Source organism: Notolepis coatsorum (genome assembly GCF_963971535.1).
Source record: "Notolepis coatsorum genome assembly, chromosome: 19".
Classification (NCBI taxonomy): Eukaryota; Metazoa; Chordata; class Actinopteri; order Aulopiformes; family Paralepididae; genus Notolepis; species Notolepis coatsorum.
Genome location: NC_140183.1, coordinates 31215266 through 31239606, shown reverse-complemented (window position 1 = coordinate 31239606; position 24341 = coordinate 31215266). Strand labels below are relative to the sequence as shown.

The 24341-nt window shown below is 47.9% G+C and overlaps 1 protein-coding gene across 1 annotated transcript in view; it reads right to left on the bottom strand.

Moving 5' to 3' along the window:
* Window positions 1-24341, bottom strand: part of LOC311246440 (annexin A2-like) — a gene marked incomplete at its 5' end in the record, with an annotated part of 56149 nt that overhangs the window by 6225 nt on the left and 25583 nt on the right. Inside the window, 2 exons of the mRNA XM_084336595.1 lie at window positions 9700-9758; window positions 23278-23373. Coding sequence (XP_084192721.1) covers window positions 9700-9758; window positions 23278-23373 — 155 coding nt within the window. The remainder of the gene's footprint in view (window positions 1-9699; window positions 9759-23277; window positions 23374-24341) is intronic.

The window sequence follows — 24341 nt, the reverse complement described above, 5'->3', positions numbered from 1 at the left end:
TTTCTCCACCATTTTTCATCGTATTGCAACACCGTTTTTTGCAAGATGTTCACAGAAAGGTAGAGAAACTAACGTAAGGTTATGTATATAACCAAGTTCTATGAATTCTGGTGATGCTCAGCGTCAGTCTGCACTGACTTCACTTCGTGCACGAGCACTGAATAAAAAATTCCACAATGTACCTTTACATACCAACATTCGTCTGGCCACACCCCTATCCGCTTACCTTCATAAGCAGGTGTGTGGTCACCTACTCGCCTCCTTCCCAAACTTTCACCACAAGGCGAGATCAAGGGCCGCAGCGCCGTCCTGACGCTGAGCGTCACCAGAATTCATAGAACTTGGTTATATACATAACCTTACGTTCTATTTCATTCTGGCCTCCGCTCAGCGTCAGTCTGCACAAGAGGAGCTGAGCGGAAGCCAGAAGCTCGACAAATGTACCCCGCTGAGGCCCCCCACAACCATCAGACCGGGAAGGACCGAGCCCCCCGACCCTCCCTAATGGAGGGATACCCTCCCTATTGGAGGACGGGAGGGAGACGGATCCGACCGTGCGAAGAGGAACTCAAGCAACTCAACGCACAGGGTGAGCAGATCGTGGCTTGACCCCACGACTACGCACACGCACAACCCGCATGCCACCAGGGAACGAACAGAAGGAACAACCCTCGTTACTGCCCCCAAAATCACGGGGTCAAGAGCAAACTCAACCCTGTGGCAAGGCCGTAGCAGCCGAGCGCGAAGGAAGACCCAGACCCACTGAAGGGACTGGATCCCCTGGAAAAAGGGGGCCCGGAGAGGTCAATGACGCCAGGCATCAAGACCCCACCAGGCGGTCACTTAGTGACACCGCCCCCCACATCGCCAGCGTATTCGGACAGGGCCCCTCCAAGAGCGGGCCCTTTCCCCCCATTAGTACACCGCCTGGCACACTGTCAGCATGGCCGTAAAGCATTCAAAAGGTTAACCAACGGAAGCAGGCAGCACACAGGGGAAACCAGGCAGCAGGCTGTAGACCCGAGCCTGGAGCACTGCGGACGAGACAGGCGCCAAAGGGGTCAACTGAAAACAGCCCCCCTGGCGGAAGGGGCGTATGCTGGCGTTGTTGCGCACCATGACAAAGCCTCCATCAAAACCCACCCAGAGGGGTCGAGGCAGAGAAGGCTGACACGATTGGCAGACGTCATGAACGTGCAGGGGCACACTCAACCGGGTAACCCGGGAGTTGACTCTGCTCCAACACATCAGGGAATCAACCACCCTCTTGGTACCACATACGGTGGTTGTTCCTATAACCCCTCAAGAAAAAAGGGTTATCCCAGGCCTACGGTTTCAACGAAACATTACTTCGGACCGGGCCCGGCGGCTCAGGAAGCACACAGGGTTACCAGAGGAGGTCCAGAAGACCACCCCAACAGCCCCATCTTCGCCATGCGTGAGAGAGGAGCGAAAGAAAGGAGAATCAGCCCCTTATGATAGTGCCAGGTACAACGTGTACCCAACAAAGGGTCTCCATAACGCCTAACCCTGTGACACCCGGGCCGACCCGGCATTTTCCCCCCCGAAAAAAGCACAAGTCCCTCAGGGTACCAGACCAGCAGATCTGCGTCCCCGGCGGACAACGGGTTAACTGACCTGGACCAGCGCGACCAGAACCAGTCCCGTGCCCTAACCATGCCGCCATGCCCACTCCAGAAGAGGGGGTAGGTATGCGTGTCGATCTAAAACATGAAAAGAAGGCGCCACCCAGACGGTCCCATTTGTACCGCGCTCAGTGGCCCACCCCAAGGGCGTGAGACCCCTCTACCTATGTTCTGATCTATTCCGTTAACATCCCCCAGATATGAACGAGAATTCATCGAGACAACCTAGTAAACTGGCGCTCGGAAGAGACAAAACTCCATCCCAGTTGCCCTATAAAAACGCTGTTTTAATAACGAGCAACCAAGGCGTACTAGCCCCCTGCGTGATTCTTAACAGAAACCCCCCCGAGCCAGCACTATGTACGCGTCGAGACCCAAACACATCAATGGATAGTCTAGCAAGACACCAGACATTGTTCCTCCACACGGAGCCATCGTGCTTCATGTTCTTTCCTCTTTTTATTTAAAAAAGAAAGAAACACAGACTGACATGAATCCCACGTGACGCAGCTGAGGGTTTTTTTTTTTTTACATTTTTACATCCCGCCACCCTCGCCACAGGGAGGAGACGGAAATCCCCAGAGAGACTTCCCACGCTAGCTGTATAGATTGAAAAGAAATATTGCAACATTGAGCTATGTAACACTTGGGTCAGGGCTCTCCGAGGAGGAGGCACTGAACCAATACACACTCAATAATCGAATTGAATCGAATACACACACAATAGAGCAGAACTCCTTTTTTGAAGTTCTACTCACCTTGACAATCTGAGGAGGAGGCTCTGAACTCTGAGGAGGCTCCCTCACTGGGAAGGAGAGTCCGAACTCACAGAAGGCACTTCTCCCTGAGGAGGAGCTTCGTGAGGAGGAGCTCTGACAACTCCCTGAAACAGATCCATAACATGGACCTGAACAACCCACGGAAGTCTTACCAATAGAGACACGCTCAGTGACGTACTCTATGGCGGGGGAATTTCCGCGTGCACACGCCCAATCTTCCAGGGCGTGGGACCAGGAAACTCCCTCCCCCCCCCCCCTTACCCTGTAACGTGCCGAACAGCAACGTGACAGGAACCTTGAAGGACAGGTGGTTTTAACCCCTGACCAATCAGAAAAGGGGAGGAAAGGATTACCAGTTCACCCCTTTACGACCCCTCACCCATGATACGATGTAATGACAAGCAGAGCATGACACAGTCATAGCATGCTGCATGAAGCATCTAACAGCCTCACATAGCTCATGTGCCAACCTGCTACCTGAGTTTTACTAAGGAAAAACACAGAACAGAGAGGGCCCCTTTAAGAACCCCGGTCCAGACTTACACATGTGCTTCTGTGGGCCAAACCTAACCCAGTTGTAGATCACAACGACACACACAACCCTTCATCACAACAAAAAATGGCAAAAGTACACTCTTACTACAGAGGAACGCCGTTTTTCATAACGAGAGAAAACAGAAGTCCTCGATTATGTATTGGCCACAGGCCTTGCTAAGCACACATGATAAGTGACCAAACAACCTTTTCTTCAGGAAAAAATAGTTTCTCAAGCAGAAAGCACAACCCCAGCAATTAAGCTGAGGGTTACATCGTATCCCCACAAACACAGTGACACAATATATTGTAACCAAACATGTCTGAGAGGAGGGGGGGAAGCCCCAGGGAAACCGGGGGGTCACCCCCCTATCTTACACTTGATACGACCAAGGCGAACAGGCACCTCTGTTAATGTGTGAACATGCTGTTCATTGTCATCACAGGCTGAGAAAAAGATTCATTCCTCAATCACATGTCACTAAGCATAGCTTTACAGGTTAAATAACCCTCTTAGTTGTGAGTTCACCCACGGTACAACGTTACATGAACACACATGTTCTCATCACAACCAAACCAGTTCATTTTTACACATGTAAAAAACAACGCCGATTTACTACAGAGAGAAAAGCTATACCAGTGACAAGACAATTCACACACAACACGCGTCGTATCCTCAATGTATTGCAGCAACACATGTTTTGGAAACATCGTTATTACAAAACATTTAGAAGGGAAGAAAAGAAGAAGTGTTTAAAGTCCGGTCAGGACTCCTACCTTCACCCTGCGCGCAGGCCGAGAGAACAGCAACACTGGTTAACGGGACACCGAGTTGAACCCATCATCTCCTGCGTTGATGACGAGGGTATGTCCGCTACGCCACCCAGCCGCCGTTCTCCATGTTGACGAAGTCCTCGCTGGCACTGGCACCCGGGTGTAGGGTCGACTAACATCCTCTGTCAACGATGACGTCGTAGTCAGAGTGTTTAAGGCATCTTTTTATTTTATCCACTTTTTCTCCCATTTTTCTATTTTTTCTCCCATCCCAATTTTCATATCGTCCAATTCAACCCTCCCCTGTCTTTGAACGTTGTTTCTTGCCTCCCACAAGCCGGCTGCAATGTGGACTAAGTCATACATAGCACGAGTCCCCTCCGATACTCGAGGTAACAGCCGTCGCATCTTTACACCTGCGCGGCTCAATCTTTCAGCGTCGAGGGTCTGGGCTTTGGAGGGGCCCCGCCCCCGTCGCTTCTTGATTCTACTGCGCAGGCGCACCAACCGACCTGTAGGAGTCGCTGTCCACAACGCCCGATCCCCACCCTTCAGTTTCCTTCCCCGTAATACGGCCAATGTGTATTACTGTGGACGACCAGCTAAACTGAAAGCAATGTGGAGAGCGGGGCTCAAACAGGAAGCATCCTGTTCGAGCCCAGTCTCCAGCATTCGTTGCGAGTGCCTTGCCCACTGCGCCACGTAGCCGCCCACAGAGTGTTTAAGGCATGTTATAGTCACAGTAACGTTTCAACAGTGTAGCATTAAGCTAACAGCCGTCCGACTGATAGCAACAAGCTAACGTTTACTAGCCTAGTAAACACAACGAGCTAGCGCCGCAGCTAACAGCTGACTGGCTAACACAGTAGGCCACAAACTAGCACGCCAGCTAAGCAGCTATCACCTGAACTGTACACAACGACATAATAAGCCACACTTCAGACAAGCCGCCGCCTGAGTCCCTCCCCATCCTAAGAGGGAAGAGAAAAATAAATGTCAAACACAGTTTTCAACAGTGATTTACCAGACATACAGCGGAGCCAGCACAATTCCCATCCGGGCTGCGGCCGACTTGAGCATGGAACTCCTGATAAAGAAGATCCTATGCCCACATTTCCTTGTTAGGGTGTACTTCCACATTTATGTGAAAGATGGGGCCTGCACGGGACAGAGAAGCATCCGCTCGTCCAGAGAAACCCGGGTTTTAACCAGGACTCGGTCGCGGCCCACTAGATTGACCATCATGGGCGTCAGACCAAGATCCTCCGTCCGCCGCTTAAGAAGCCGAGCAGAGGACCCCAGTCCGGAGTCGGCGTTCGTAAAATTGTCAGCTAACCCCCATAGCATAAACAGACAACCAGTGCTCGCAAGCAAAACAATACTCACCCCACCCGGAAGCAAACCGATTTCTCACAACAGCCAGTGCTTCCTACAGTCCAGCTGTATGACCGGAGGGCCAATACCCATCCAGCCGCAGCAAGGAGGACTGCAGTCGGGGAGTATATCAGCGGCGCGAGCCCCTAATACGAAAAAGCCGGTGGAGGTCAGAATGATCATCATCTTCCAGACACTCCAGTGACGAAGACAAAATTGCCGTATTTTCTCGAAAATAGTGAGAGAGAAAATAAAGATATGATGTCAACATATCTTCCCGTTCTTTTGTTTTCCAACTTTCTTCAACTAAACAACCTCGTCAAGTGTGGGTATCTACCGAAGGCACTTCCTTGTGGTGAAAGTGAAGAAGGAGGCGAGTAGGTGACCACACACCTGCTTATGAAGGTAAGCGGATAGGGGTGTGGCCAGACGAATGTTGGTATGTAAAGGTACATTGTGGAATTCTTTATTCAGTGCTCGTGCACGAAGTGAAGTCAGTGCAGACTGACGCTGAGTGGAGGCCAGAATGAAATAGAACTGCGTTCTGTTTTATGGCAATAACGTTCAGGTTTGTGGGAGATAATCCCCAAAAATAAGAGAAATAAAAAAGTAAATCCAGAAGTCAGATGATTGACAGGGGCTGGTGTGAGCTGGGTAGGGTAGTTTTTCGAAATTCGAAAGCCCTGAGTCTCTTCCTTCAAAAGACTACACTCACTTTTAGCTGTGCCACTTCCTCCTGTCAATATGCACAACTTCAGAGGCCAGAGGGTGGGACATATAAACACATTTACTATCAAATAGCATTGTGAGGCTGAACAACAGGACCAATTGACTATACATGTGCTTAACATTTTTTAAATAAACATTCTTTTTTTAAATGGCTAAAAGTGATTTTGTAATTTTGCAACCGTGGGTCTCACAGGGTACTTTTAACCCTGTGAGGCCCAAATAAAAAAGACATTAGCAACTTCAGAGGCCAGAGGGTGAGACCTATAAACACATGAAGGGTGCCGTGACTGAAAAAAAAGGTTGAGAAATGCTGGTATATGGTGTGGCTCTTTGTGGTACCACAGTCATTTTTGTGGCTCTTAGTCTCTGACTGGTTGGCCACCCCTGAAATAAACAAACCGCTGACTAACTGACCATAATAGCAGGTCACACTACTAATACACAGAGGAACTTCTAGCCATAATAGACACATAGACAAATTAACCAATCTCAAGCCTTTCTATCTTTGCTATTGAGCTTCTATCCCCAGGCCATCAGGATGCTCAACGACAATGACACTATTTAACAACCCATCATCTACACTCACAGCACACACATCCACACGCACACACTCACTTTAAATAAACACTCACCGTAACACCCACTCTACTCACTATAAACACTTTAACACACTTTATATTTATTAACAAAGAGCTTTGCACTACAATTCATACCTCATTGCACCTTACCCTAAGTTGTACCTGATCCCATTACTGCATTGTACCTCACTGTTACTCTTTTTTTTACTCTGTATTGTATATTGTATATATGTATATTGACTGAACACTTTTTGTTTATGTACTCTTGACTTTGTCTATTTTATACTTTTTATCTATTTTATCTAGCACACTCTCATGAGCTCTTACAGAAAAAAGCATTTCATGGACAAATATTATAATTTTTTTATCCACTTTTTCTCCTATTTTCTGTATTTTCCTCCCATCCCAATTTAGTCGTTATGCCAATTCCCCCCTCCCCTTCCTGGTCGTTGCGCGCATGGTCGGTCTAGGGAGCCCTGAAGTCTATCACATGCTTCCTCCGATACATAGGAGACAGCCAGCAGCCTCTTTTTTCACCTGGCAGCGAGGACTCTCATTGGTGAAGTGTAACGCGTGGGAGGTCACACTACCTTCACCATTTCCCTCCCTCGCTGTGCAGGCGCCCTGACCGACCTGTAGGAGTCGCTGTTTACAACGACCAGATTACCACCCACCGGCTTCCAACCCGCTGACTCTGCCAATTGAGCCAGTATGACGACCGGCCAAGCCGGATGCACTGCCCTACAGCCGGATTCGATACCTGTGTCTCTGCAGTGGTAGACAGACGCTTAGTCCGCTGTGCTACCCGGCCGCCATGGACAAATATTCTGTATTTTACTATGACAACTAGGGATGCTCGATATTGGCTTTTTTACCGATACCGATATACCGATATTGTCCAACTCTTAATTTCCGATACCAATATCAACCGATACCGATATATGCAAGGTTTCCCCCCCCCAAAAACGGAATAATTTCAGGTAATTAATAGGGATGCTCGATATTGGCTTTTTTACCGATACAGATATACCGATATTGTCCAACTCTTAATTTCCGATACCGATATCAACCGATACCGATATATGCAGGGTTCCCCCCCCCCAAAAAAACAGAATAATTTCATGTAATTAATAGGGATGTCCGATATTATTATAAAGTATGCATAATGTTGTGTTAATTCCACAACAAGATATATGTAATGTTAATTACCTGAAATTATTCAATTTTTTGGCGGGGGAAACCCTGCATATATCGGTATCGGTTGATATAGGTATCGGAAATTAAGAGTTGGACAATATCGGTATATCGGTATCGGTAAAAAAGCCAATATCGAGCATCCCTAGTAATTAACATTACTTATTACATGGCGTTTTCACATTCGCCGAAATGCTTGCTTGTGATTGGTCAACAGCCCCCCGACTGCGGTCATTATTTTTCGATAATGACCACAGATTTTTCAATAATGACCGCAGAGCGCAGCTGTTCGCAATCAAGCCCACTGACACACACTGTTTCAGTGCTGCCGGCGATGACAGGGGGCGGAGCAACAAGCGGAGCCTGAACACAGCGGAGCCAGAACAGAGGCTGCTGCTCGCGATAATAATAATCACTTTATTTGGGCTGACAGAGCCACAGAACTGCGATTTGTCAAATGAATTAGGTATATTGTTAGTAAGTTAGCCATGTAATAAGCGGGATAATGTATAGCTTTACTCGGTCATTGTCGCAAAATAATTGACCTTCACTCCGTTTAAAACACCTCGGCGCGGCGCCTCTGTATTTTAAACTCCGTGTCGGTCAATTATTTTGCGACAATGACCTCCTAGCCATACATTATCCCTTACATATCTCTTGTTGTGGAATTAACACAACATACTTTTGACAATATATAAAATCAGAATTTGTTCTTACTTGCTTGCCTGGGTAAATAAAGGTTATAGAAATGTAAAAAAAACTAAACAAAAAAAAAAAAAAATCTTTTTTTTGAAAACCGATATATATTTTCCGATATCACATTTTAATGCCAATATCGGCCGATAATATCGGTAGGCCGATAATATCGGACATCCCTAGTAATTAACATTACATATCTCTTGTCGTGGAATTAACACAACATTATGCATACTTTTGACAATAAATAAAATCAGAATCTGTTCTTACTTGCTTGTCTGGGTAAATAAAGGTTAAATAAATGTAATTTTTTTTTTTTTTTTTTAAACCGATACCGATATTTTCCGATATCACATTTTAATGCCAATATCGGCCGATAATATCGGACATCCCTAATGACAACATTTTTATTTTTATTTTTTTTGGTCTTTTTCCCTCTCCATTTTCCTCCGATTTTCTCCCATCCCAATGTTAGTCGTATGCCAATTCCCAGTCCCTTCCTGGTCGCTGCGCACTTACCCCCCACAGTCAGATCATCTGGGAGAGTGGAGGCTACCACGTGCTTCCTCCGACACACGTCCAGCCAATCACCGCTTCTTTTCACCTGGCAGCGCGGATTCTCATCGAGAGGGCGTAGCGTGTGGGAGGACCACACTATCCCCCTCAAGTCCTATCCGCGCTTAGCAGGCGCCCCGACCGAACTGTAGGAGTCGCTGTTTACAACGACCCGGACCCACCCCGCCAGCTTCTCCCACCCTCTAATACAGCCAATTGTATTAGTGCAGACGGCCAGCCAAGCTGGTGACAACCCCGGAGCTGTGAGCTGGATTCGAACAGGCGAATCCAGCTCACAGCTCCGGGGTTGGTGACGAACGCAATCTCCGCTCGGCCACCTAACCGCCCACTCCTAATGACAACTATTAAAGAAACTTGAAACACTTCATATAATAACAATAGCCAATTAAATCAACTTAACAATAAACCCAACTGCAAACTTTGTACACTGTAGCTTGTACATTGTAGCTTGTACTTTGTAGCTTGTACATTGTAGCTTGTACATTGTAGATTGTACATTGTACTTTGTAGCTTGTACATTGTAGCTTGTATTTTGTAGCTTGTACATTGTAGCTTGTATTTTGTAGCTTGTACATTGTAGCTTGTATTTTGTAGCTTGTACATTGTAGATTGTACAATGTAGCGTGTACATTGTAGCTTGTACATTGTAGCTTGTACATTGAGTGCATTGAACATTGTCAGCTTGTAGGATATTGTTTTTACTTGCACGTGTGCTCCTAAATATTTTTGTCACGAATGCGAGTACAATGCTTGCACTGTCGAGCCCTACATTATGTCATATCAGTGCATGATTACTGGATGTCATGAAGAGAATCTCACCTTCATGCTGGTCTGGAGCCTCTGGGCCAGATACACAGCAACACTCTGGATGCAGCCAACTGAAGATAAACACAGTCCACATGGCATCATGTACCAACACACAACACACACAATGATGAATATACTACACACATACACACTCACGCATGCACCAATATACATACAACATACACAGCTAAACAACAACTTGTAAATTACCCATAACTATTCAGGTGTGCATTGGATTATTACAAAAAAAAAGTGAATAAATTCAGCTGACTCACTAGCGATATAAAAAAAAAAGCAGCCATTTGACTCACTAGCTTCATTAGAGAAAAGCTGGACGGATACAGAACAGCTCAATTCTGTAAAATGTCCATAGTCTCACTAAAAGGTTTGAGGTGGTTTTGTTGGTGAAGAGTTTATGGGCTATGGAAACCCATCTGTCGAATAAATAATGGCATAGAGAATAAAGTCTCACATGACTGTTCTGCTGTTTGGTGCGATTCCATTGTTTGACACATGTAGGACTGTCAAACTCCAGTTGGTGTGTTTCAACAAAAGTTTATTGAATATTCACCAGGACAGAACTCAAGCCAAAACATGGAACTTTCTCACATCGGTTTCTGTCTGACCACACTGAGACCTACAGTAGTCACTCCTTAAATCTAACATTAACATTATTCCTTGGAAGCAAACCACCCCCCACAAATAGTTGACAGGGCGGAATCCACAAAGGGTTTAAAGCCCAACCTCCAGGTTAAACCCTACTGATCAATTATGGGTAGTTTACATCATTGGTATATAATTTCTGTAACTGAGGGGTACAATTCCCTGACTGTATTACTAGATATGATACTTACTACCACTACCTTTGTACTTAATATTCGGCCACCCAGTACTCGGCATAAATATATTATGATGAACACTGTCACGTAGATGAAACGGATCCAACACAAATGTACGAATTAGAAATAGGTCTTTATTTCTACACAGCGATGGTGTGTAGAGCAAGCACTTAATCAAATCAATCACATTTATGAATGGGAATTAGTATGCACTTTTATGGCAAGAGTATTCGTCGGTATATCAATAGAGAATGTCCAATCTCTGAAGGCGCAGGTGGTACATATACGACCTGGAATAGTTTAAGGAATAACAGCAATGATACTTGAATGATTATAGACTGGATACACTAGGGGGGGTTAATCCGGTCGCTTGTAAGCCGACAGGAGTAGGAAGGGGGGGGGGGGGTAGAATCCGGCTGCCTCATCCGGCCAAGGGTATCCCAGGTGAACCCACTGTAGTGCCGTTCAATGCGCCGGCGATCCTTGGACCACAGATGAAAGCAGGTGGACTCTTTGTGGGCCGGCGTCCTCCGGTCCACGGAGGAGAGACGTGAAGCGACCTCGTCTTGCAGAGCGTCTCCTCACCTTGCGTCCTCTCCAGGGGGGGGGTTCCAACACACGGCAGTGTCGGGGGTCTTTATCCATGGAATAATCAACGTATACAAAGCATTATCCGTGCCTGGGAAGGCGGGCTGTCGTCGGTAGAATAATCCGGTATACAGGTCCACTCGCTCGTCGGCTCTGGGGCTCCTCGGGTGCAGCTTCACGTGGGGTCAACCACCCTGGATAAGCAGCCAGTTCTCTGCCCGAAACGATGGGGTACTGACTACGGTAGTATTCTCACCGTACGAAGCACTATATATTAACAGACTATTATTAGCTTAATAGACTACGTCCAACTCGACGATATAGTGCCAAATATGACTATTCAAATATTAATATACACGATGTCTCAATACCGATGGTAGGCGAACTTGGCCTTACTCCCACACGTGGCGTCGCGGGGAGGCTTTACGTCTGTGACTCTATTGGAGGGTAAGAAACTGGACTGAAAAGAAGTCCTACTTTAGTAGCGCAGTATATATACGCACTATGAACAAATAGTCCCATTAGTGGTGCGGTAGCCAGATTCCTACGCGGAACTAGGACTTGTACGTACATGTTGAGCGGTACGTTTGAACTGGGTCTGAGGGGTATGGCAGCCTGGCACCAAGATCTCGACCAATAGTAGAATGGAGACTATTATGGGATGTTCAGTAGGCTAGAATGGATATTCAATGCATATTGTACAAGGAATATACAAGGGATATCAGGGAATATTAGAGAATATACAAATACAATTAAATATATATATATAAATAAATATATATATTCGGTTTAATCTGGCCCTTCACAACAGCCACCCCCTGATTGGTCCCAGACCTAATCAGTTAAACAGAGACAGATTAATCGCGTTGTCTATTTACACATAAGGGTTTGCTGTAGGGGTCAGTCAACTTCACAAAGTCATAGGGTTATAGGGTCATGGTCATCATCGATTGTGTCTGGGAGTCGGGGCAGTTCTATGAGCCTCGCCACGGGACGGGTGTAAGTGCGACCCGGGACGAGCACTTCAGCTGCTCGGACCTTGCCGTCGGCACCGGTGATCACTTTGCTTACGCGGCCGGCCGGCCACATAGCTCTGGGCAGTGATTGATCAATAATCATGACGACTGTTCCTTCTGTCAAATTGTCTCTCTCCTTTACCCACTTCTGGCGGGTCTGTAGAGACGGTAGGTAGTGCAGTAGGAAACTGCTCCAAAACTTGTCGGCTAATACTTGGCTGTACCTCCACATTCGTCGGCCGTTCGCTTCTTCAGGCCGGTACATTGTCTGGGGTAACGCGGGATCTAGCCGCCCCATCAGGAGTGTGTTGGGGTCTGCGGAGATAACAGTGCTCAATCCACAGAACACAGGCTTCTTATTCTCAGCCTCCTCCTGACTGGCTTCCCTCGGGATAGGCATGGGCCACTGTCCTTCCGGGAGTCTTAGGAATGCGGGGCCGTCACTGTAAGCATTGTGACGGGTGAGGTCATCCAGGGGCATCCCCCGGGTGATGACGTCAGCTGGGTTCTGTTTTGTATCAACGTAGCGCCACTCTGTTTCTCCGGTTAACTCTTCGGTTAAGTCTTGAATCTCGGTGACTCTGACTCCCACGAAGACTTTGTACTTGCATGAGTCCGATTTGATCCAGGCGAGTACTGTCGTGGAATCTGACCACAGGATTGTTCTAGACACCGGTATGGTGAGCTCACGTTGGATGAGCGTGGCTAGGTGCGCTCCGGCTAGGGCTGCGCAGAGCTCTAGACGTGGGATAGATTGTTGCTTGCGTGGGGCTATTCTCGAGCGGGCGAGGACAAATGCTGTGTAGATCTCTCCCCCCTTTTCTTGGGCCCGCAAGTAGGCTACTGATCCGTATGCGACCTCTGAGGCGTCACTGAAGACGTGTAAGTCCATTTTACATGTCTCTGGCCTCACCGTGGGTGGGAAGTAGCTTCGGCGCATATTAACGCCTGGGAGTGAGTGGAGCTCCATCTCCCACTCTCTCCAGGTGGATGCAAGGTGTGCAGGAATGGGGTCGTCCCAGCCCTGGTCCTTGTCCCACAATGCTCGTACAATCATTTTTGCCCTGGTGGTGTACGGTAGAATACATCCTAGCGGGTCATATTGTCGGGCGAGTGTTGTGTACACACTCCGTCTGGTGGTCGGCGCCGCCGCCGGCCTTCCCTGCTCCGTAGTCAGGGGCTTGTGTCTGTAGTGAAGCGAATCTGTTTTGAATCGCCACACCAATCCCAGGGTCATCTCCTGGGCTTCTCCCGGGATTGTAGCCATCCAGGTCTCGCTGCTGGCTGCCTTGTCCTCGGAGGAGAGGCTGCGCAGTACTTGCGGATCGCTGCTGGCCCACTGCCTGAGATCAAAGCCGCCTTTGATCAATGAGGCGCGGAGTTTAATCAGGAGAGCCTCGGCTTCTTCCTGGGTTGAAAGGCTTTGTAGACAGTTGTCTACGTAGAAGCTGTTCTTTACGCTGTGTCGGACCTCTTCGTCCGCTGCTGGGTCCTCTGCTACATGTTTCTGTAGTGCAAATGTAGCACAGCAGGGGCTGCACGTCGTTCCGAAGGGGAGGACTTCCCATTGGTAGATGGCTGGGTGCTCATCTCCTGGCTTCTCTCTCCATAGGAACCGTAACAGGGGCTTGTCCTCCTCTACTAATCTCACCTGCAGGAACATTCCTTTAATGTCCCCGCTGATGGCCACCTTTTCCTGGCGGAAGCGGAGTAGAACGCCGAGTAGGGAGGGGCCGAGTGTGGGACCGGGCAGTAACTCTTTATTCAGATTTTGGGATCCGATCTGGTAGCTGCAGTTAAATACTATGCGGTCTTTACCGTTGTGATGGACCTTGTGGTGAGGCACGTACCACGATTCAGTGGTCTGGTCAGCCTCTTTAATGTCCATCTTTGTGACGTGTCCCGCTGTGATGAGCTTCTCAATCTCAGCGCGGTATACACTCTCTTGGGCGGGGTTCTTGGCTAAGCGCCGCTCCGTGTTCAGCAGGTACCGTTCTGTGGCGTCTGTCTTGGCGTGGAAAGTAGGCATTCCTTCTCGCCGCAGGAGTGGCTTGGCGTATCTCAACACGCCGTTGACCGGGACTCTCTTGGTCCCTGTCTCGAGGAGGTGAATGGCGTAAATGTCATCTTTAGAGCGAATGTCTTTCTTTCCGTTCTTAAAGGGCATTTGTTCCAAGGTCCATAGCCGCTCTACGTGTTGCAGGAGTGCGGTTTCTCCCTCTGTGACTCGGGAGTGGAGACATCTAGTGGCTGTACTTCGGTTGAGAGATTTGGCGAGCGGGCCTTGGAGAGTCCATCCCAAACGGGTCTCGACTGCTGCAGGACAGCCTCGGGGTCCGGTATGAACCCGGTCTATCGGGACAATGAGGTCTGCATGGTCGGAGCCTATCAACAGGGTCGGCATAGCATTGTCTATGAGCGGGATCGGTAACTTGCGCAGATGTGCATATTTCTCCATCAGCTTGGCGACGGGGTATGTGTACCGCGACAGCCCTATTTCTTCGCTGGTGAAAGCGCCTGTAATCTGGTACCGTCGCTCAGGCTGGCCGCTTGCTGCGATAGAGAATGAGACATTCTCGCCCTTTATCGTCTTCAAATCTCGTCTTATTGTCCGAATTGTCATTTGGGTTTCGCTTCCCCGCAGCCCTAGCTGGGCCGCAGCGGAGGCGAGCAGAAGGGTCTTCTCGGACCCGTCATCGAGGACGGCGTAAGTGTCCAGGACTTTATTCTGGTAGCTTAGTGTCACACTCACTACTTTTAGGAGTACTCGGGCTCCACTGCTGCTGGCGGGATCGATGTACATGACGCTCGCTTTGCTGCTGGATGGTGCGGGTGAAGGGCGCCGTCTGTTACTGTCGTGAAGTATGTCCAGATGGGCTCCATCGCACTTGGTGCACCTTTTCTTTAAGCGGCATTCGGCTGCCATGTGTGAGCGCGCACAGCGAAAACAGCGCTTGTTGGACTTTATCCATTGACTTGCTTCCTCCGCGTTCAGCTTGGGGAAGGAGTCACATTGCGCTAGCCAGTGTTCTTTCTCACAGTAGGGGCACACTATCTTCCACTTCTCCGTTCTGGAGGGGGTACTGTGGCTCCTGCTGCTCGGTACTGACTCCGATTGGTGCATCACAGTCACCGATCTTCTTCCATCATTTAGTCGTCTGGTTCCTTCTCTGGAGCCAGGGGTGCTCCGTCCGAATGTATCCAGCCGTAGGCTGCTGACTTCTCTCGCCAGGAAGTCTGCTAGGTCGAGGAGGTTCGGTTCGGGGCCATTCGGGTCTCGGTGGTCTCTCTGTCGCCTAAAACGCTCCTGTCGAGCGGGCGGCAGCTTCTCCAAGATCCTTTCCACATTTGAGTTGGCGTAAAGTTCATGCCTCCCCTTCTCTCTCTGCGCTCCCAACATCCCTACCAGGGACTGCACTCTGATGGACAGGTCGTCCAGTGCTCGATTGTCTATTGCTGGGGGTAAGCGGTCGATGTGTCGGATCTCCTGGATCACGTAATCCCATATGCGCCCATACCTCTGGTCCAATGCTACCAGCGCTGCTGTGTATGGGGTGGTGGAAGTCGCGTAGGCGAGCGCTATATTATGTGCGCGGGGTACCTTTAAGTGCTTCAGTAGGATGGCGTATTTGTGGCGTTCATCCAATACATCCACCAACATGGTCTCCAGACACATGCGGAGTTCTGTATACTGGGCCCGGTTCTCTTGGGTGAAGTCGGGTACCATAGGCGTGCCAATGTTGACGCTGACTGTGGATACATCGGCGAGCGTTGGGGGAGAGGCCTCCTAGGCGAGTCTCCTCCCGCTCCTTGGTATGGGCTGGTACCGGCAGTGTACCATGGCCCGCTTGTCCAGGTGCTGTTCCTCGGTGCGGGTCGTGCGTCGTGCTCACCCGTGTATAGAGTCGGGGGTCTGTAGCGCAGCTCCGCGGGAGTATAGCCTGGGCTGTACCGGACCTCCTGGTCCGGTAGAGTACTGTGCTGTCGTCGGGCGTGGTTCTCCTCCTCTTCCTCTTCGTCTTCAGTTAGGTCATCCAGTGCTTGTAGTCTCTGGTTTAGCCTCTCCACAGGATATGCTGCTCCTTCCCGGTTGCTAGGTCTCGCTTGGACCGGTGGGGGGAGGTGGTCTGTGGGGGGTATAGACCTCGTCTGTTGGTCAAGTTCAGGGTTGTTTACTCGGCTAGGGGATGCCGCCCTGGAGGTGTGTCTAGACGAGTTCCTGGAGCCTCTGGCGGAGGGAGAGGGTGTTGTCCGTCTGATCAGCTGTTCTATTAGTTGCGCTTGCTGTCTGTCGCGCTCTGCGTCCCGTAGAGCACCAGCAGCTGCTCGCTGGCTGTCTGCTCGGTCTCGGGCCACATTCTCTTCCCTCTGAATGCGTCTTATTTCTAGACGTATATGCTCTTCTTCGCTCCGCTGCTGGATCTGCAGTCGGTCGCGTTCAGCAGCGGCGTTCAGGCTGATGAGGAAGGCCTGCTGTAGGGTCCTCTCTGCCTCGCTGGGAGAAGGCGGTTGTATAGGGGAGCCTTCCCTCGGGGTACTCCTTGCGGAGCCTTGGAGCTCTATCTCCACGGTGCTCTCCCCGTCTTCTTCCGTGCCGAGTTCTCTCTCGGTAGCGTTGTATTCCTCCCGGGACTCATCGGGGACTACTTCTTCAGTACTGGCGGGGTGTGAAGTCATGTCTGGTTCCCACTGGTCCCCACCGTGAACTTGGTCAGTTACATTAGAACCCGTAGGGGCCTCTATGGTCGGGGTAGTCTGGGCGTTGGGGTTAGACATACTTTTACTTTCTAGTTTTACCGCGTTTACTGTTAGTAGAAGACTAGGTTGTTGACTGACAGCGTAAGCCTCTAAGTACTGAGGGAGCCGTCGTTCGCGCTGCGGGCGTTGGTTAGGAGGATCGTTTCGTGGAGTGTTCATCATAGGCCATTTCAATATTAATAACACTATATTAATATTACACTAATTACCCTCCGGCTCGAAGGACCAATTGTAACTGAGGGGTACAATTCCCTGACTGTATTACTAGATATGATACTTACTACCACTACCTTTGTACTTAATATTCGGCCACCCAGTACTCGGCATAAATATATTATGATGAACACTGTCACGTAGATGAAACGGATCCAACACAAATGTACGAATTAGAAATAGGTCTTTATTTCTACACAGCGATGGTGTGTAGAGCAAGCACTTAATCAAATCAATCACATTTATGAATGGGAATTAGTATGCACTTTTATGGCAAGAGTATTCGTCGGTATATCAATAGAGAATGTCCAATCTCTGAAGGCGCAGGTGGTACATATACGACCTGGAATAGTTTAAGGAATAACAGCAATGATACTTGAATGATTATAGACTGGATACACTAGGGGGGGTTAATCCGGTCGCTTGTAAGCCGACAGGAGTAGGAAGGGGGGGGGGGTAGAATCCGGCTGCCTCATCCGGCCAAGGGTATCCCAGGTGAACCCACTGTAGTGCCGTTCAATGCGCCGGCGATCCTTGGACCACAGATGAAAGCAGGTGGACTCTTTGTGGGCCGGCGTCCTCCGGTCCACGGAGGAGAGACGTGAAGCGACCTCGTCTTGCAGAGCGTCTCCTCACCTTGCGTCCTCTCCAGGGGGGGGGTTCCAACACACGGCAGTGTCGGGGGTCTTTATCCATGGAATAATCAACGTATACAAAGCATAATCCGTGCCTGGGAAGGCGGGCTGTCGTCGGTAGAATAATCCGGTATACAGGTCCACTCGCTCGTCGGCTCTGGGGCTCCTCGGGTGCAGCTTCACGTGGGGTCAACCACCCTGGATAAGCAGCCAGTTCTCTGCCCGAAACGATGGGGTACTGACTACGGTAGTATTCTCACCGTACGAAGCACTATATATTAACAGACTATTATTAGCTTAATAGACTACGTCCAACTCGACGATATAGTGCCAAATATGACTATTCAAATATTAATATACACGATGTCTCAATACCGATGGTAGGCGAACTTGGCCTTACTCCCACACGTGGCGTCGCGGGGAGGCTTTACGTCTGTGACTCTATTGGAGGGTAAGAAACTGGACTGAAAAGAAGTCCTACTTTAGTAGCGCAGTATATATACGCACTATGAACAAATAGTCCCATTAGTGGTGCGGTAGCCAGATTCCTACGCGGAACTAGGACTTGTACGTACATGTTGAGCGGTACATTTGAACTGGGTCTGAGGGGTATGGCAGCCTGGCACCAAGGTCTCGACCAATAGTAGAATGGAGACTATTATGGGATGTTCAGTAGGCTAGAATGGATATTCAATGCATATTGTACAAGGAATATACAAGGGATATCAGGGAATATTAGAGAATATACAAATACAATTAAATATATATATATAAATAAATATATATATTCGGTTTAATCTGGCCCTTCACAACAATTTCATTATTTATTTTTTTCCATTTGACACCGGAAATGCCACTCCGAAAGAGTTAAAAAGGTCCACGCACGAATAACATGCACGCGCGAATCAAAAAAGCTTATCAAACGCCGACGTCACTACAGGTGCATATTAATGAGCCAAATCTAAAAGCTTATCAGACGCTAGCACGGCCGTGACGTCACTTCAGGAAACGTATGCCTTGCCCGTCCGGGTCATAGTACTACTCGACATATGGCGCTGGCTAACGTTAGCATTATGTCTACTGTCGTGAACCATTTGAGATCGGGGCATGTAGAGGAGTTTGGGGAACGAGTAAAATCATGTGCATGTCCTCTTCTCAGACCTGTGTGGTGGTTCTCTCCTCTTTGTGTGCCCCCATCCTCGCGGGTGTCCTGCCGGGGAGCTTGTGGACGCGACGGCGGCGGCGGTTGTAGGGTGTTTGAGCCTGTAGCGTTAGTTAGCTCATAGCTATCGTGTACCACTAGCCTTTGCGGGCTCGAGCACCCTGCGGCTGCCGCCGTTGTCGCGTCCGTGGGCTCCCCGGCGGGGTACCCGTGGGGACGGGGGTGTACAGAGAGGAGAGAACCATTTTGGGTCGGCCGTTCATGCCGGCCAGCGAGCCGGATGTCGGGATATGTTGTTAGCACAATAGCTACCAAGCTAAGCTATGTTAGCTTCTAATGGTGTATACACAAACACAATATGTACAACGACACAATGATTTACATTATTACAAATATGGTAACGTGGTTGTGGCTTTTACAAATAGTGGTTAGCTTTAGAGATGGATGGCTATGATCACGGAGCAATAATGTTGTTAGGTGAAACAGATACATTTTCATTTGGCTAGTACTAGTAGTAGCAAGGCTCTCTGCCTGCAGTGCCTGCCACTAGCTGTGTGTGACTCTCAGCGCCCCCTGGTGAGCCCCCTGGTGCCCTGCACCTCCTGTGACGACATAATTTCGATTACACACGCACGTTATGAACCATTGATTAAAATATGCACGTGCGTGGTGATTGTGTTGGGCAGACAAAATGTTTGATAAAAACGCTAAAACTGCGTCAATTTCAATACTTTTTTTTCCTTCTTCATGAAAGTCACCGTTGGCCTAGTCCACATTGTTTATTGAACAAAAATACAACGTGAAGGTTGGCCTTTAAATGAGGTAATATGGGCGGAACATGTTCCCCTTTCTATGCAAATGAGCCTCGTCCAAAAACGCTCCCAATCCACAAAGCCCGGTGCAAATTGCACCGAGCAGTCAACGCGACGCACCTACCGTCTTCACAGACCTGGTGGTAACTAAGCGCAAAGCCCTAAGCCATATATAAAGGAGCATCAGCCATCCAGAGATCCCATGCAATTGTATTTATTATTTAAATATAGTTATTTAACGTTGTTGGCTTTTCCAATGTTGTCGGTGTTATTGATTGATTGATTTTGAAATGAGATTTAGATTTTGCATCATGCTGCAACTTTTATTTGTGTTATGCATTGCTCTTGCTGCTTGTTTGATTATGTCTTCATTATATAAAGCACTTTGAACTGCAATCCTTGTATCAAAGGTGCTATATAAATAAAGATTATTATTATTATTGACTGCACTCACGTTCCAATTGTACCACCACACATTATGCTCTAGAATAAACTTTTAATTTATAACGTTTCGTTGGGTCCATAGAGTAGATGCTGGAAACACGGCCAATGAAAAGTTTATTCTGGAGTATATGATAATGCAGGTTCTATTATCTTAACTAAACATTAAATACGACTTTCTCACTCAAAATATTCGTAAATTAGAAAATATCTTCACTGGCACAGTGCTTAAATTCGGTAGAAAGATTCAGCACTATGGACAGGTCTGCTCAAAATAATTTTTTGTGGATAACAAACAAATGCAATGATGAAATAAATTAAATACAATACGGAATAAATTAAATAAACACATTTGGCATTTCATATCCCAGTCTGAGCGCAGTTGGGATATCCAAACGTGGCAGTCGCGGCGATATTAATTGAGGGGCGGATTTGCGGTGATTAATCAGAATCAGAACCAGAAAGGTCTTTATTGCCAAGTAGTTTACACATACAAGGAATTTGCTTTGGTCGTTTTCGGTGCGACATTAGCGGACAGACAATAATACAATAAAGAGGTGGAGTATAATTCACTGAAATATGAACTAAGTTAAGCACAATAGAATAGAATAGAATTATTAAATCAAATATAGGCCAGGGCAGTACAACAGGCGCTCCCAAAAGTGGCCATTTTAGTTTTCGTTTTTGAGGACTGCATACTTTTCTTGCCAACCAAAATACTATACTTTATACTTATAGCACATGCATGAGCCTGGTCTCTTTTGAAAGATAACATTCTTTCACAAACAAAAGTTTCTGATACAATAAAGAGAATTCACTTTTAGTGCTAATGAAATAGAGTAACAAATGTCTGAACTTGAGTTGAACTTGAACTTGTGTACTTTTTCTGTAGTAGTTGCAATATCCAAAAGTATATTTCCAAAAAAATTGGTATGGCTGAAAAAACCCTGGGTCCATAATAGCCTTGTGTAGTACATTTCATAAAAATCCGTTCAGAAATGAGTGATTAGGAGCGAATTTGGTCAAATGTGAGAAAAAAAAGGTCTGCTGGTTTCCATTTTCTCATAGACCCCAATGCATTCGGCACATTTTTTACTTCCTGTTTTCGCTCGTGACTTTTCACCTAGATCCCTGATTCCCTCTTCCCCACTTGGAGTATCATTGGAAAGCCACACTCATTGGATACAACCCTGTCCAATAATTTTCGAGATCGCCAAATGATTGATGGAGCTAGAGCGTCGGGAGTGGTATTAAAAAAAATAAAAGGTCTGCTAAAGACTTTGGTGCACGCCTCACATATCGGCATGTAACTCGAGAACAGTTGAACGGATTTTGTCGCCTGAAACGGCAATCGACAGGCGGTAAATAGGGCTTTAATCCGATCTATGTGTGTTGGTAGCGGAGTCGACTCTCGGGTTTAGGCTGGGCTTGACCCCGTCTGCCTGCGAGTGTGCCCCCGCACTTTTCATGACGTCTGCCAATCGTGTCTGCCTCGGCCTCTCTAGGGGGTTGGGTTTTGTGGAGGCTGCAACATGGTGCACAGCATACCGAACGCCCCTTCCGCCGGAGTGCTGTTCACAGTAGACCCCTTAGGCGCCTGTCTAGTCCGCAGTGCTCTGGGCACAGGTCGGGTTACGCTCTTGACCTGTTGCCAGGTTTGAGGAATCAACCTCTTCGGGGGTTGTCTCCCCGGTGCACCAACTGGCCACACAGTGTTGTGGGGGTGTAGCCTCTGTAGAGTGCTTCAGGGCAGCGTGCTGTAGGGGGGAAGGGCCTGCTCTTGGATTGGGCCCTGTCCGATACGCTGGCGATGTGGGGGGTGGTGTCACTAGTGACCGTCTGGTGGGGTCTCGATGCTACGGCATCGTTGGCCTCACCAGGCCCCCTTTTCCGGGGGGTCCTGACCCTCAGGCTGTTCCTGGGGCTGGGTCCTCCTCCGTGCTCCGCTGCTATGGCCTTGCCACGGGGTTGGGTTCTTGACCTTTGACCCCGTGATGTTAGGGGCTGTAACAGTTTTTTTTTCCTTCCCGTTCGTTCCCTAGTGGCATGTGGGATGCGCGCCTGAGTAGTCGCAGGTCCTTCTGTGTGAAGGTAAGTCCCACAATCTGCTCACCCTGTGCATTGAGTTGCTAAACCCTCTTCGCACAGTCGGATCCAATTCCCTCCCGTCCCCCTCTAGGGGGGTCCGGGGGCTCGGGTCCTCCCCGGTTCTGATGGTTGTGGGGGGCCTCAGCGGGTACATTTGTCGAGCTTCCGCTCTGCTCAGCTCCTGTGTTCCACTAGAGTGCAGAGCGTAAGCTATACGATATATAACAAATGGTTATCCTATAACCATAGTTATATGAGTATAGCGAGCGCTCTGCACTGACTCACTGAGGACCCCGTGGTCTTCGCCTTCAGTGGTGAAAGACTTGGGAAGGAGCTGTTAGTATGGCCACGTCACGCTTATGTAGAGGAGCGGATGTGGGTGTGGCCAGGCGGATGGGTGTGTACATGTGAAGAAATTTATTCAGTATTAGATTGATAAGGGATAGGGTTCCACTAGAGTGCAGAGCGCTCGCTATACTCATATAACTTTGGTTATAGGATAACCGTATGATATCCAGCAATCTCCAGTCTATTTATGATGGTAATTATGAAATTCTCTTAATGAAACGCCAATGGAAGCGGACATGGCCGGTTAGCCTTCGGGAGAGGTGTTAGTTGGACAATGCCTAGGCTAACCGGCCATGTCCGCTTCCATTCATTGTGCTAAGCTCGGCTAACGTGCAGCCAGATAGCTTTCTACTGAACGCACAGAGAGGAAACTGGTATCTATTTTCTTGTCTCTCTCTGGAGAAGACGATAAGCTAATTTCCCCAAATGTTGGCGTGTTTATTCAAACAAAAATACCTTGAAACACAACACAGAATATAAAATAAGCATATTGGTTTATATAAAAATACACTACACACATTACTTACAATTTGCTTGACAATAGGATGGAAACATAGCTATTGTAAATAATGCACTGATCTGTAATAAGTTATAACACAAACAATGATCTGCCAATGTATACAGTATGTGTGTGTATATATGTGATTAGTAACAACATACCAATGTTGTAAATTGAGGAAAGAGTCTTACCAAGTATACGAAAGCCAAGTTTCAAATCCCCTGAGAAGTGAGTCTGTACAGTTTTATCCACACTCTCTCTTCTCAGATCCTCCAACCTCCATAAAACTGAGTGGGAGATAAATGATTAAACAAGAAGAATTATATAAAGCAAAGGCTTTTTATACGTTATACTTTAAAGGGTAGAATGTGTAATGCCGTCAATCTGATCTCTGGTCAAAAGAGCCCTGCTTAGTGTTGCACTTTGTTTACCTTTTTGGTTTTGATCTTTGTGTAGGTTGGAGTTTAGTAACTTATTATACTTATATTATATAGTATACAGTGCAGTCTGGCTTCCTGGCCTGGTCTGGCTTCTAAAAGACATGACATTATACAGTACCTCTACTGAGCTGGTGACTTAATTCTGAGGGGCCTTTCTCACTCACCATTCGGGGTCGAATCAGCGCCCCCGGGGACGGGGGGGAGTGTTCTCACGCAGACGGACACACCCCTTTTGGGTGCAAAGCGGCGCTGATTCGTACTACCCCCCGCTGAACCTGGGACGCTTGAAATAGGTGGTCACAACGTCGTTACTTGCTTGAATTGTGGGCAGATAAAAACACACAGCAACAACTGGACAATACCCACTAAAACGATATTTATATCTTCTATATATCTTCGAAATATATCAGATATAAAGCCCCTGGCTTGCACATAGCAGTCACGGAAGGGGGTAAAGACTTCCCTGGCTCGCATTAAGCCTGGTAACTTTTTTTGCCATAGCTATATGTCTACTATACTTTCTTGTTCGAATGCATTTATTTCTATAGACCAGTGGTGCCCAACTGCCCAACCAGTCGGTCGTGATCGACTGGTAGATCAATGACATTCAATATAATTGATGCGAGCAATGTTACTACAAGCAACAACATCAGACAAGCATGTGGAGCCTCACAGCTCAGTGGATGAAAACATGAAGTCACGTTACAAAGCACAGCACTTCCCTGGCTCGCATTAGGCCTGGCAATTTTGTTTGCCATTGCTATGTCTATACATTGGTTTCTTGTTCGAATGCATTTATTTCTATTAGACCAGTG